Consider the following 15,739-nt stretch of genomic DNA (forward strand, 5'->3'; position numbering starts at 1 on the left):
ATGAAGTCTGTAAGGATGAACTTGTGTGTGTGTGTGTATGTGTGTGTGTATTTTGTAGGCATCTAAAAGGCAGAAAAAGGTATGTAGTAAAAGTATCTTTAAGTGCTTTTATTTTAAACCCTAGAGGGTCATTGAGAAAGAGGAAATGATTCATTGTTTTTTTTCGTAGTCCGAATTCCGCTGAAAAAGTGAAAGCTAATAAAGATGTAGCTTCACCTCTGAAGGAACTGGGTTTAAGAATCAGCAAGTTCTTGGTGAGTAAAAATGAGCACCGGCTCAGTTTATTACCTGCAGTGTGGATGAGAGTGGTTATATCGTTAGTGATTTTGGTGAAAATTCCTTTTATTTCAGTTTTGGAGATGAGATTGAGCATACTGTGTTTCAAAATACCCAAGTTGCAACTCTTCTTTCTAAAAGCCACAGATCAAGTTGCCTGACATGGTTACTCCATATCACAGAGTTTTCTTCAGCACATGTGGTGGTCTTTAAATTGGCTAGATTGTATTTAAATATGTAGCTGTTTTCTTTTCATTTTGGAAACTCAGATCGCACCTCTATAGTACTGTTCTTGGTGAATCAGCCCGGTTGTTTCTGACCTGTAAATTACATGTCAGTGACTGCCTCCTTTTTTCTCCTATTTGGGTTAAAATTGTTATGTTGTATGGAATCTTTTGAAAGGGTTTTTGTTGATTCAGGTTCTGTGTCCATTCCAGAGGACAAACCTTTAGAATGCTCTCATGGTATGTGGTTTCCTCACTTAGAACCTCTGTATTTCAGGGTCTTGATGAAGAACAGAGTGTACAGTTACTCCAGTGTTACCTTCAAGAGGATTACAGAGGTACCCGGGGCTCACTGAAGGTTTGTTGTTATGTGCAGCTCCCTTCTACTTTTATCCTTTTCCTTGTTGGTTTGAGATAACGTAGGGTTTTGGTATCAGTTCTTTGCAGCAGGGGTAGGTGATGAGATATGGTCCTTCTCAGGAAAGACTAAAGGCTTAAAAAAACATACTTAAGGGGCTGGCCCCCGTGGCCGAGTGGTTGAGTTTGCTCACTCTGCTTCGGTGGCCCGGGGTTTCACTCGTTTGGGTCCTGGGCATAGCACTGCTCATCAAGCCATGCTGAGGCGGCATCCCACATGCCACAACTAGAAGGACTCAAAAGTAAAATATACAGCTATGTACTGGGGGGCTTTGGAGAGAAGAAGGAAAAATAAAATCTTTAAAAAAACCCCCAAAATCAAAGAAACAAAACACATACTTAAGCTGAGTTCTGGCCTCAGACTTGGAGGGGTGGAGAGGTCAAAGATTGACGTGTTAATTATAGAATCTCAGGGTATCAGAGCTGAAAAGCACCCGAGACGACATCTGGCCTTTTCAGCCCCTCATGTTACATATGAGGAAATGGAGCCCAGAGGAGGGGGCCGAGAATTGAGCACAGACTTGGATGTGCTTAGGTAAAAACTTTCCAGAAATGAGTGGGCGTTTATAATCTTGAAGGGTGAGGTGAGGGTGTTTACCTTTTTCTTTGTTAATGAGTTTTGCTTATAAGATGGCTTCTTGACTGTTCTTTTTTCCTTCTCTCGGTACAGCAAGATGAGAGGCAGAGCCAGGCCCTAATCCTGAAGGTCAGTAGTAGTCACCCTTTCCATTGTTTGGTGTAGAATTGGGTAATGGCTTCTTGACCTTGTTCTCCCGAGTATTGCTGGCCTTTGCCTCTTGTGTTAGGTGAGCATTGAGGTCTTAATGGAGAAGCTTATTAACTCATTTGTGAAAGGAGGCTCTTTTATCCCCTGGACCCAGCTGAGGGCTTTTTCCGAAGGAGATTCTTCAGCCCCTGGGGGTGAGAACTGGTTGATGGATATTTCTTCTCTAGGTCTAAGTGCAACAGGATTAATTTGCATTTCTTGATTACTTAACATTCCCCCTCCCAACCTCCCAAAGCAAGCTTTTCACGTAGAATCTCATTTTATTTTATTTTATTATTTTTTAATTTTTATGAGTTAATGATAGGTTACAATCTTGTGAAATTTCAGTTGTACATTATTGTTTGTCAGTTGTCTTGTAGGTGCACCCCTTCACCCTTTGTGCTCCGCCCCCCACCTTTCCCCTGGTGGCTGCTAATCTGTTCTCTTTGTCTACATTTTTAAATTCCTCATATGAGTGGAGTCATACAGAGATTGTCTTCCTCTATCTGGCTTATTTCACTTAACATAATTCCCTCAAGGTCCATCCATGTTGTTGCAACTGGGACGATTTTGTTCTATTTTTACGGCTGAGTAGTATTCCATTGTATGTATATATATATATATATATATATATATATATATCACATCTTCTTTATCCAAACATCAGTTGATGGGCACTTAGGTTGCTTCCACGTCTTGGCTATCGTAAATAATGCTGCAATGAACATTGGGGCGCATGGGACTTTTGGAATTGCTGACTTCAAGTTCTTTGGATAGATACCCAGTAGTGGGATAGCTGGATTGTGTGGTAGTTCTATTTTTAATTTTTTGAGGAATCTCCATACTGTTTTCCATAGTGGCTGCACCAGTTTGCATTCCCACCAGCAGTGTATGAGGGTTCCTTTTTCTCCACAACCTCTCCAACATTTGTTACTATTTGTTTTGGTTATTTTTGTCATTCTAATGGGTGTAAGGTGATATCTTAGTGTAGTTTTGATTTGCATTTCCCTGATGAACAGCAATGATGAACATCTTTTCATGTGCCTATTGGCCATCCGTATATCTTCTTTGGAGAAATGTCTGTTCATGTCTCATGCTCATTTTTTGATGGGGTTGTTTGATTTTTTGTTGTTGAGTTGTGTGAGTTCTTTATATATTATGGATATTAACCCTTTGTTGGATGTATGACTTGCAAATATTTTTTCCCAGTTAGTGGGTTTTTTTTTATTTCAATCCTGTTTTCCCTTGCTTTAAAGAAGCTCTTTAGTCTGATGAAGTCCCATTTGTTTATTCTTTCTATTGTTTCCCTTCTCTGAGAAGACATAGTGTCCAAAACGATCCTTTTACAACTGATGTCAAAGAGTGTACTGCCTACATTTTCTTCTAGAAGCCTTATGGTTTCAGGTCTTACCTTTAGGTCTTTGATCCATTTTGAGTTTATTTTGGTGAATGGTGAAAAAGAATGGTCAATTTTCATTCTTTTATATGTGGCTTTCCAGTTTCCCCAGCACCATTTGTTGAAAAGACTTTCTTTTCTCCATTATATGCCCTCAGCTCCTGTGTCGAAGATTAGCTGTCCATAGATGTGTGGTTTTATTTCTGGGCTTTCAATTCTGTTCCATTGATCTGTGCACCTGTTTTTGTACCAGTACCATGCTGTTTTGATTACTGTAGCTTTGTAGTATGTTTTGAAATCAGGGATTGTGATGCCCCCAGCTTTGTTCTTTTTTCTCAGGATTGCTTTAGCAATTTGGAGTCTTTCATTGCCCCATATGAATTTTAGGATTCTTTGTTCTATTTCTATAAAGAATGTCATTGGGATTCTGATTGGGATTGCATTGAATCTGTAGATTGCTTTAGGCAGAATGGGCATTTTGACTATGTTTATTCTTCCAATCCATGTACATGGAATGTCTTTCCATGTCTTTATGTCATCATCTGTTTCTTTCAGAAAAGCCTTGTAGTTTTTGTTGTATAGGTCTTTCACTTCCTTAGTTAAATTCACCCCAAGGTATTTTATTCTTTTTGTTGCGATTGTGAATGGTATTGTGTTCTTGAGTTCTTTTTCTGTTCATTTGTTATTAGAGTATAGAAATGCTACTGATTTATGTAAATTGATTTTATACCCTTAAACTTTGCTGTAGTTGTTGATTACTTCTAAAAGTTTTCCAATGGATTCTTTGGGGTTTTCTATATATAAGATCATGTCATCTGCAAACAGCAAGAATTTCACTTCTTCCCTCCCTATTTGGATTCCTTTTATTCCTTTTTCTTGCCTAATTGCTCTGGCCACAACCTCCAGTACTATGGTAAATCAGAGTGGTGATGAGGGCATCCTTGTCTCGTTCTTGTTTTCAGGGGATGGCGCTCAGTTTTTGCCCATTAAGTATGGTGTGGGCTGTGGGTTTGTCATATATGGCCTTAAATTATGTTGAGGTAGGTCCCTTCTATCCCCATTTTGTTCAGAGTTTTTATCATAAATGGCTGTTGGATCTTGTCAAATGCTTTCTCTGCATCTATTGAGATGATCCTGTGGTTTTTATTCCTCAATTTGTTGATGTGGTATATCACGTTGATTGATTTGTGGATGTTGAACCATCCCTGTGTCCCTGGTATGAATCCCACTTGATCATGGTGTATGATCCTTTTGATGAATTGCTGAATTTGGGTTGCCAAAATTTTGTTGAGAATTTTTGCATCTATGTTCATCAGTGATATTGGCCTGTAGTTCTCCTTTTTCGCGCTGTCCTTGTCAGGCTTTGGTATCAGTGTGATGTTGGCCTCGTAGAATGTGTTAGGAAGTGTTCCATCCTCCCTAATTTTTTGAAATAGCTTGAAAAGGATAGGTATTAAATCCGCTCTGAAAGTTTGGTAGAATTCCCTAGGAAAGCCACCTGGTCCTGGGGTTTTATTCTTTGGGATGCTTTTGATTGCTGTTTCAATCTCTTTCTTTGTGATTGGTCTGTTCAAATTGTCTGCTTCTTCTTGACTAAGCTTTGGGAGATTGTAGGAGTCCAAGAATTTATCCATTTTCTCTAGGTTATCCATTTTGTTGGCATATAGTTTTTCATAGTATTCTCTTATAATCCGTTGTATTTCTGTGGAGTCTGTTGTTATTTCTCCTCTTTCATTTCTGATTTTGTTTATTTGAGCTTTCTCTCTTTTTTTCTTTGTAAGTCTGGCTAGGGGTTTGTCAATCTTATTTATCTTCCCAAAGAACCAGTTCTTTCTTTCATTAATCCTTTCCACTGCCTTTTTTGTTTCAATAGCATTTATTTCTGCTCTGATTTTTATTATTTCTCTCCTTCTCCTGACTTTGGGATTTGTTTGTTCTTCTTTCTCTAATTCAGTTAGGTGTAGTTTAAGATTGCTTATTTGGGATTTTTCTTGTTTGTTAAGATGTGCCTATATTCTGATGAATTTCCCTCTTAATACAGCTTTTGCTGTATCCCATATGAGTTGGTATGGCATGTTATCATTTTCATTTGTCTCCAGGTATTTTTTGATTTCTTCTTTAATTTCTTCAGTGATCCATTGCTTGTTCAATAGCATATTTAGTCTTCACATCTTTGTGCCTTTCTCAGCTTTTTCTTGTAATTAATTTCTAGCTTTATAGCATTATGATCGGAGAAGATGCTTGTTATTATTTCGATTTTTTTTTATTTGTAGAGGCTTGCCTTGTTTCCCAACCTATGGTCTATCCTTGAGAATGTTCCATGCCTAGTTGAGAAGAATGTGTATTCTGCTGTTTTTGGAAGAAGTGTTCTATATATGTCTATTAAGCCCAACTGTTTTAGCTTTTCGTTCAGCTCCACTGTTTCCTTGTTGATTTTCTGTCTGGATGATCTGTCCATTGATGTGAGTGGGGTGTTGAGGTCCCCTACTATTGTTGTGTTATTTTTCATATCTTCTTTTAGGTTTGTAAATAGTTGCTTTATGAACTTTGGTGCTCCTGTGTTGGGTGCATAGATATTTATAAGCATTATTTCTTCTTGATGAAGTGTCCCTTTGATCATTATATATTGGCCCTCTGTGTCTCTCTTTACTTGCCTTATCTTGAAATCTGTTTTGTCTGATGTAAGTACTGCAACACCTGCTTTCTTTTGTTTGCTATTAGTTTGGAGTATTGTCTTCCACCCCTTCACTCTGAGCCTGTGTTTGTCCTTGGAGCTGAGGTGTGTTTCCTGGAGGCAACAAATTGTTGGATCTTATTCTTTAATCCATCTTGCCACTCTGTGTCTTTTTATTGGAGAGTTCAATCCATTTACATTGAAGGTGATTATTCATGCATGAGGGCTTAATGCTGTCATTCTGTTGCTCGTTTTCCAGTTGTCCTGCGTTTCCTTTGTTTCTCGTCCTGTGTGTTTTAGCCTACCCATTGACTTCTGCAGTTTCTTATGCTGGGTTTCTTAGCTTTTTCCTTATTTATGTTTTGTGTCTCTCTTCTGTTTTTTAGTTTAGTGGCTACCTTGAAGTTTGTTTCAGAATCTCGTGCATAACAGTCCATTTTCTGGTGGTCTCTTACTTCCTTAGCCTAAACTGATTCAGTCCCTTTCCTCCTCCTCTCCTAAATTGTTATTTTCATCTCTTATTCCAACTTGTGATGTGAGTTTGTGGTTAAAGTGATAAGATTGTCTTTGCTTTGGTGACTTCCTTCCCTTTATCCTAATGCTATAGTTGCATATTTGCTATCCTGTTCTGATTCTATCTGTTTGTCTCCCTACTGTGTGTTTTGTGACCCTTTCTCCCTTTTTTTCTTTTTTCAGGTATGAGGGCCTTCTTGAGGATTTCTTGGTGGGGGACGGGTCTTGTGGCTACAAAGTCCCTTAGCTTTTGTTTGTCTGGAAAAGATTAAATTTCTCCCTCATATCTAAAGGATATTTTTGCTGGACAGAGTATTCTTGGCTGAAGATCTTTATCCTTTAAAGTTTTGAATATGTCATTCCAGTCTCTCCTAGCTTGTAAGGTTTCTGTAGAGAAATCTGCTGAAAGTCTGATAGGGGTTCCTTTGTAGGTTATTTTCTTCTGCCTTGCTGCCCTGGGGATTCTTTCTTTGTCATTCATTTTTGCCATTTTTACTACTATATGCTTTGCAGTGGGTCTTTTTACATTGACAAACCTAGGAGATCTGAAAGCTTCCTCCACACATTTCTCTCTCAATCTCTAGGTTTGGGGAGTTCTCTGCTATTGTTTCTTTGAGCATGCTTTCTGCTCCATTTTCCTTTTCCACACCCTCAGGAATACCAATGATTCTTAAGTTGCTTTTTCTCCTTTAGTCAGCTGTTTCTCGGAGTTTTTCTTCAGTTTTTTTTTGCTCTTCGTTCTCTTCCTTCCTCTGTCTGGAGCCATTCAGCCTGTCTATCTTCAATTATGCTAATTTGCTCCTCTGTGGTGTCAACACGAGCATTCCGGGAATCCATATTGTGTTTTATCTGATCCATTGTATTTTTCATCTCTAGTATTTCTGATGGATTCTTCTTTATAGTTTCAATCTCTTTTGTGAAGTAACTCCAGAACTCGTTCACTTGTTTCTCTATATTTCCCTTTACGTCATTGAGTTTTTTGATGATAGCTATTCTGAATTCATTGTCACTTAGTTTACCTATTTTCAAGTCCTCAGGACATACTTCTGTGTTTTTATTGTTTTCCTTCTGGTCTGGAGCTTTTATAAATTGCTGGATGGTAGAGGAGCGGTTTTTGCGCATAATACTATTCATTTGCAGTCACTGCCTGTTCCCACTAGATGGGGGTTGAGAGCAGCGCATTCTGAGCCCTCCACCTTCAGCCGCGATGGCAGTGCACAGCGTGGGTTGGGGGAGGAGGGGCACTTCCTTGTGCGCAGACCTGGATTCCCATCAGATCTCGCTCTCTGCTTTCAGCTTTCGCTCTCTGGTTTCCTGGGGCCTTGGCTTGATGGGGTTCCCCCACGCGAAAGCTTTCTCCTGTTAGAGAGTTTCCGCTGCATGGGTCTGTGGGAGTCCTGGATGATCCCCTGGACGTGCGGCCCCTCCCCTGCCCCTTCTCTCACCTGCGGCAGCCATCCAGTCTCTAGGGGAGGGAGCGAAGTTCTCTCTTACCCCTTCCAGCTCCTCTGAGGGGGGCTCCAGCCTCTCTGCCATCCATTGTTTGGCTGCTGTGGGTCTCTGACGATTTCTGTGCTATTAGGATTTTTGTTGGAATGTGGTTGCTCCTTTTGGTTATAATTTGGAGGAGAGAGAATCCCAGGCAAGCTCACTCTGGCATGACGCTTACGTCCTAATCCTAGAATCTCATTTTAAAATGATATTTGACCATGACTTCTGAAGTAGTTTCCTATTTGGTATTTAGTGAGAAGTAAGTACATTAGTTACAAACAATTAGGACATATAACACTGGTATTTTTATATTTTCTTTTGTGTATTTGGCCTGTCAGTTTATAGCGTTGTGTGTTACTTGAATGCTCTGAGAAATCATGCTAGAAAACTTACTCATGTTATAAATAATTCCTTTTATCTTGCATGACTTTACTCGTATACTAGTTCATGAAGGTCTTTTGCTTTCTTTTGAGCTAACAGTATGCTTCCATTTCTGTGATTGCTTATAGAAACTGACCATTTCCATTCATACCCTTTTTTTTTTTTTTTTTTTGAGGTAGATTAGCCCCGGGCTAACATCTGCTGCCAATCCTCCTCATTTTGCTGAGGAAGACTGGCCCTGAGCTAACATCTGTGCCCATCTTCCTCTACTTTATATGTGGGACACCTACCACAGCATGACTTGCCAAGTGGTGCCATGTCCACACCTGGGATCTGAACCAGCGAACCCTGGGCTGCCAAAGTGGAATGTGAGCATTAACTGCTGTGCCAGCGGACTGGCCCCTCCATTCATACTTTTAAGTGATCTCTTTATAAGCAAATTTAAAATTGAATATCTTCTTTACAAAGGTGAGTTACTGATTTTGAATCTTTGGATTCTTCCCAGATTGCAGATTATTACTATGAAGAAAGAACCTGTATCCTTCGTTGTGTCTTACACCTTCTCACTTACTTCCAAGATGAAAGACACCCCTATAGGGTAAGCCCATTTCGTCATGTTGGTTCTCTTTACCCTATAAAATTCAACTCTTGTTAATAATTTTATATTATTCATATTCGTTTTCATTTGAATATTTACCTTTTACTATAGGCATAAGTTGCTCTGCTTTGGATTTTCTTTTCAGGTTGAGTATGCAGACTGTGTTGATAAATTGGAGAAGGAGCTAGTTACAAAATACAGACAGCAGTTTGAAGAGCTTTATAAAACTGAAGCACCAACGTGGGAGACACATGGAAACCTCATGGTATGTGGTTAGTGGGGCCTCCTATAAGTCTTAGGAGGATTGTATACTCCTCCCCATTGAGCTCCAAGCAAATTATTTATTCATTTATCAACTTAAAACACTTATAGATTATCGTTCTTCAGAGAAGTTTAAACATGTTATATGGACCAAAACGTTGATGACTTCAACTAATGGTACTTACTTTTGGACCTTTTCCCTTGTCTTTGTCTCTCCAGTTACCTAAAGTATTCTGTTAGTGGTTAAATGGTTAAGTCTAAAAGCGAGATTTCATTTTCTTTATTATCGTTATCAAGTGTGTGACACTAGTTTGATTATTTTATGTTAAATCTTAAACCACTCTACATTTATAGTTTGGAATATGACCTTTTTTGTTTTGAGAATAATACGTTTATTAAAACAATTCAACGAAAACACAGACAGTAGCTATTTAAAATATTTAGTAGAAGAGCCCATTTACAGTATCAACGAAAGCATAAATTCCTCAGGAATAAGCTTACAACAGTGAAAATCTAAATGAAGGGGACTTTAAAATGCTGTCAAGGGTGTATCAAAGAAGTTGTAACCAAATAGAAAGACATGCTACATTTTGAATAAACAGTCGGCTCTGTGAAAGTGTTAGTACTTCCTATATTAACTTGTAAGCTTAGTGCCGTCCCAGAAAAAATACTAACAAGTGTTTGTCTTGCCTTTTATTTTAGAACTGGACAGACTGATTCTAAAGTTCACCTGATGGGGCTGGCTTGGTAGCCGAGTGGTTAAGTTCTTGCACTCTGCTTGGGCGGCCCAGGGTTTCGCCGGTTTGGATCCTGGGCTTTGACATGGCACTGCTCATCAGGCCATGCTGAGGTGACGTCCTACATGTCACAACTAGACAGACTCACAACTAGAATACACAACTATGTATTGGGGGACTTTGGGGAGAAGAAGGAAAAAAATAAATTAAAAATAAAATTCTTGTGAAAAATAAGAATAGCCAGGAAATTTTTGAAAAAGGAAAATAATGAAGGAAAATTAGCCTTATTAGATAATAAGACTACAATAATTTTAAGCATGGTATTGGCACTTGAATAAATAGATCGACGAATAGAGCGTAGTAGGAAGTCTACCTATAGACCCAAATACTGATAGAGAATTAGTGTATACTAAAGGTGGCATTTCAGATCAGTGCGGAAATGTTGGATTATTCAATAAATGCTGTTAGAACCATTGGGTAGCCATCTGGAGAAAAATTGAACTGTATCTATTTCATACCTTCTACCAAAAGAAAATCAGATAGATCAATGATTTAAATTAAAAAGAAATTCAACTATAAAAGTACTAGAAGAAAACAGATTTTTTTTGTATGTGTGAGGACGATTGTCCCTGAGCTAACACCTGTGCCAGTTTTCCTCTATTTTGTGTGTAGAACACCACAGCATGGCCTGGTGAGTGGTGTGTAGGTCTGCACCTGGGATCCAAACCTGCAAACCCCAGGCCACCAAAGTGGAGCATGCAAACTTAACCACCACGCCACTGGGCCAGACCACAGGTGGTTTTGTTTTTATCTTTTGAAGTGTAGAAGACTTTTTATTTTATTTTATCTTTTGAGGAAGCTTAGCTCTGAGCTAACATCTGCTGCCAATCCTCCTCTTTTTTGCTGAGGAAGACTGGCTCTGAGCTAACATCCATGCCCATCCTCCTCTACTTTTTATATGTGGGACGCCTACCACAGCATGGCTTGCCAAGGGGTGCCATATCCGCATCCAGGATCTGAACTGGTGAACCCTGGGCTGCCAAAGCGGTATGTGCAAACTTAACTGCTGCGCCACTGGGCCAGCCGCTAGAAGACTTTTTAAAGTAAAAGTCAGAAGCCATAAAAAAAAAAAAGACAAACACAGTAACATCAAATCAAAAACTTTTTCAAGGCAGAAACCAAAAATAGCACTATAAAATTGTCAAAAGATTCACATTACAAAGGATGTTTAAAATAGAAAGAACTCCTATAAATCACTAAGTAAAACCAAATTGAAAAATAGGCAAACCAATGAACATGTTCACATGACAACACTCTTGTCTAAGGGATGAGATAATGGGTTCTCACTCATATTTCACTGTATACATTGGTATGTTTTTAGTGGAAAACATTATCACAGGATCTAAAAATTGAAAAGCACGTATTTCTTAACCTAGCAGTTCCACTTTAAGTTTATCCTATGAATACATTCACACTTCTGTGAAATGACTTGTGTAAATGACAAATCTGTAGTACCTCCTCCCCCTGGCTTTATTCAGGTATAATTTCCATCCAATAAAATTTACTCATTTTAAGTATACAGTTTGAATTTTGGCAATTGTATATAGTTACATGCAGTAGCCACTTGTATGATCAATATATAGAACATTTTGTCTCCCCAGAAAGTTTGCAATCAATCTGTGACCTCTGGCCCCAAACAACCACTAATCTGCTTTCTGTCACTATATTTTTTTTAAATTATGATTTTGTTTATTATGGTAAAATATACATAACTTGAAATTTATCATTTTAACCATTTGTAAGTGTAACTGTCACTATATCTGCCTTTTCTAGAATTTTATATAAATGGAACCATACAATAGGTAGTTTTTCTGTTTAGCTTCTCTCACTTAGCTTAATGTTTTTGAGATTTGTCCATATTGTACTTCATTCCTATTTATGGTTGAATAATATTCCATTATTTGGATATACACGCTTTGTCTATCCATTGATTAGTTGGTGGACATTTTGGTTGTTTCTGTTTTTGGCTGTTATGAGTAATGTGGTGGATCTTTGTGTGGACATAGGTTTTCATTTCTCTTGGATGAATAAATACCTGAGAGTTGGATTATTGGGTCATATTATAAGCATATATTTTTATCTGTATAAGGCACTGACAAACTGTTTTCTGTAGTGGCTGTACCATTTTCCATTCCTACCAGAATGCATGAGAATTCTTTTTGGTCCATATCCTCACCAATACTTAGTGTGGTCACCGTTTTTAATTTTAGACATTCTAATAGGTGTTTAGTGGTATCTCATTGTAGTTTTAATTTGTGTTTCCTTGATGACTAGTGATGTTGAGCATCTTTTCACATGCTTATTTGCTTATATCTTTTTTGGTGAAGTGTTTATTCAAATCTGGTCCATTGTTTTTATTGGGATGTTTGTCTTATTATTGAATTTTAAGAGTTCTCTATTTATTGTGGAGACAAGCCGTTTGACAGACAGATGTTTTACAATTATTTTTTCCCACTTCATGGCTTGTTTTTTCTCACCTTAATGTGTCTAAGAGCAAAAATTTTAAATTTTGATAAAATCTGTTTTATCAGCTTTTTTCTATTATGATTCTTGCCTTTTGGCCCTTGTTTAAGAAATCTTTGCCTAACCTAATGCCACAAAGATTTTGTTTTCTTCTAGAAGTTTTATAGTTTTAGCTCTTATATTTACGTCAGTAATTTTTAGTTATTTTTTGTGTATGGTGTGAGGTAAGGGACAAGATTCATTTCCTTCACATCTAGAGAGCTTCTTCCAGTACCATTTATTAAAAAGACTGTCTTTTCCCATTGACTTATCTTGGCATTTTTGTAAAAAAATCAGTTGATCATGTAAGTGTGAGTCCATCTCTGGTCTGTTGAACTCTACATCTGTCTTTATGCCAATATCACACTGTCTTAAGTACTGTAGCTTTATAGTAAACCTTGAAATCAGGTAGCGTAAGTCTTTCAATCTTGTTTTCTTTTTCAAAATGTTTTGGCTACTCTAGGTTTTTTGCTTTTCCATATCTACTTCAGAATAAGCTTGTCTCTTTCTTCCAAAAAAAAGGGAAGCTTGCTAGGATTTTGGTTAGAATTTTATCAAATTTGTAGGTCAATTTGGAGAGAGTTGACATCTTAATAATGTTAATGAGTCTTCCAATCCGTGAACCTAGTATATCCCTTCATTTATGTACATCTTTAATTTCTCTAAATGGGGTTTCAGTGTTTTCAGTATTCAAGTATTATCCATCTTTTGCTAATTATTCTTAAATATTTATTTTACTTCTTTGGATGCTATTGTAAATGTTGTCTGAAAATTTCTTTCCAGTTGTTCATTGTTAGTATTTAGAAATACAGTTTATTTTTGTACATCACTCTTGTATGTTGTGATGTTGCTAAATTCACTTATTCTAGTAGTTTTTTCTAATATACGTGATCATGTCATCTGTAAAAAGGACACTTTGACTTCTTTTCAAATCTGTATGTTTTTTATTGTGTTTTCTTGCCTTATTGTCTGATTGGGACCTCCAGTACAATATTGAATAGAAGTGGTAAGAGAGCCAACGTTTTTACCTACCTTGTTTCTGATCTTGGGTAGAAAGCATTTAGTCTTTTACCATTGAGTATGCTGTCAGTTGTAAATTATTTTTGAAGCTGTCCTTTATCATAGTGAGGAAATTGCATTCTATTCTCAATTTTCTGAGGGTTCTTCATTTTTATTAGAATGAGTGTTAAATTCTGTTCATTTTCTTTTGTGTCTGTTGAAATCATCTTAGGTTTTTCTCTTTTACTTTACATAGTGAATTACATTGAGTTTTTAGATGTCAAACTAATCTTGAATTCCTGGTGTAAATTCTAGTTTGTCATGATATATTTTGGTTTTTATATATTGTTGGATTTGACTTGCTAAATTGTTTTTTTGTGTGTGTATGAGGAAGCTTGGCCCTGAGCTAACATCTGTGCCAGTCTTCCTTTTCTTTGTTGTTGTTAGTTAGGAAAACGTTATTGCTCATACAGTTTGCAAACTGGGGAAATGTGGCCTTCACAGCAAAGCAAAAGTATGCTCCCAGAGAACAAAGAAAGTGGCTCTTTTAAAGAAAAAGTTTCTACCCAGGTTCCCACTCAGGTCTGCTTATGCAAGTGAGAGCTGCAACCCTGCTTAGTCCTGATTGGTTGGTGCAGGTCACAGTTTTACTTTTTAAGATTGGCACCTGAGCTAACATCTGTTGCCAGTCTTTCTTTCTTCTTCTTCTACTCCCCAAAACCCCCCAGTACATAGTTGTATATTCTGGTTATAGGTCCTTCTGGTTGTGCTTTGTGGGACGCTGCCTCAGCATGGCTTGATGAGCTGTGCCATGTGTGCACCTGGGACCTGAACCAGTGAAACCCTGGGCCGCCAAAGCAGAACACATGAACTTAACCACTCTGCCATGGGGCCGGCCCCAGGTCACAGTTTTATTGGTTGGGTCCAGGTGGCTGTTAGGAGTTTTGTAAAATCAGGAATTTTGGCAGAGTCAAAGCTTAAGCGTGCATTCTGTGGTGTTTTTTGAGAACAGAGTATGTGACTGCATCCCAGTCTGTCGTGGCCACTTGTTTTTTTGCCTTGTTTTGTTTTTGTTCTTGCAATTTTGTTTTTTGTCTTTATTTTGCAGGGTAAGATTTGCCCTAAGCAAAGTTTTCTCTTATCCTGTTCCACTTCCTCTGAGGGGGGCTCCAGCCTCTCCACCCTCTGTCATATGGCTGTGTGGGTCTCTCAGGCGTGTTTTGGGTTGTATTTGGATGTCCTCTGTTGGAGTATGAATGTCTTTTTCATTGTATGGTGGAGGGGAGAGATTATTGGGGAAGCTCACTCTGCCATGATGCTGACATCACTCCCAGTTTTCCTCTATTTTATGTGGGATGCTGTCACAGCCTGGCCTGATGAATAGTGCTAGGTTTGCACCTGGGATCCAAACCCACAAACCCCAGGTGGCCGAAGTGGAGCGTGTGAACATAACCCCTAAGCCACTGGGCCGGCCCCATTGCTAAGATTTTGTTAAGGAATTTTGTCCCTAGGTTCATAAGGGGTGTTGGTCTGTAGTTTTCTTGTGATGTCTTTGTCTGGTTTTGTTATTAGGGTAATATTGGCCTCATAAAATAAGTTGGGAAATGTTCCTTCTTCCTCTGTTTTCAGAAAGAATTTGTGTAGTATTGGTATTATTTCTTCCTTAAATATGTGGTAGAATTTACCAGTGAAGCCATCTCAGCCTACAGTTTTCTTTGTGGGAAAGTTTTTAATTCTGAATTCACTTTTCTATAATTGATACAGACTTACTCAACTTTCTTGTTTCTTTCTTGTGTCAGTTTTGGTAATTTGTGTCTTTCAAGGAATTTGTCCATTTCATCTAAGTAGTCAAATTTATTTGCATAAAGCTGTTAATCTTATTATCCTTTTACTCTCTGTAGGATCTATAGTGATGTCTCCTGATTCATTTCTGATAAGGGTAGTTTTTGTCTTTCGTTTTCTCTCTTGTTTGTCATTTTATATTTCACTGATTTCTGCTCTTCAGTATTTATTTCTATTTACTTACTTTGGATTTAATTTCCTCTTTTTCTATTTTTTTTAAAGTAGAAACTTAGATAACAGATTTTAGTTCTTTTCTAATAAATAGCCATAAATGTTGCTTTAAGCATTGCTTTTAGCTGTATCCCACAAATTTTGATATGTCATATTTTCATTAGCATTCAGTTCAAAATAGTTTCTAATTTCCCTTGTAATTTTCTTTGACCCTTGTATTATTTAGAAGTGTGCTTAATTTCCAAACATTGGATATTTTCTTAGATATCTTATTAGTATTGATATTTTTTCCTACGTTTTTCTCCCCAAATCCCCCGAGTACATAGTTGTATATTTTAGTTGTAGGTCCTTCTAGTTGTGGCATGTGGGACCCCGCCTCAGCATGGCCTGATGAGTGGTGCCATGCCTGCACCCAGGATCCAAACCAGTAA

At 37.9% G+C, this 15,739-nt stretch overlaps 1 protein-coding gene across 1 annotated transcript in view; it reads left to right on the forward strand.

Moving 5' to 3' along the window:
* Nucleotides 1–15,739, forward strand: part of NUP188 (nucleoporin 188) — a 53,578-nt gene that overhangs the window by 9,560 nt on the left and 28,279 nt on the right. Inside the window, exons 4-8 of the mRNA XM_046664174.1 lie at nucleotides 170–254; nucleotides 778–858; nucleotides 1,588–1,623; nucleotides 8,644–8,736; nucleotides 8,882–9,001. Coding sequence (XP_046520130.1) covers nucleotides 170–254; nucleotides 778–858; nucleotides 1,588–1,623; nucleotides 8,644–8,736; nucleotides 8,882–9,001 — 415 coding nt within the window. The remainder of the gene's footprint in view (nucleotides 1–169; nucleotides 255–777; nucleotides 859–1,587; nucleotides 1,624–8,643; nucleotides 8,737–8,881; nucleotides 9,002–15,739) is intronic.

This window comes from Equus quagga, chromosome 1, assembly GCF_021613505.1.
Source record: "Equus quagga isolate Etosha38 chromosome 1, UCLA_HA_Equagga_1.0, whole genome shotgun sequence".
NCBI lineage: Eukaryota > Metazoa > Chordata > Mammalia > Perissodactyla > Equidae > Equus > Equus quagga.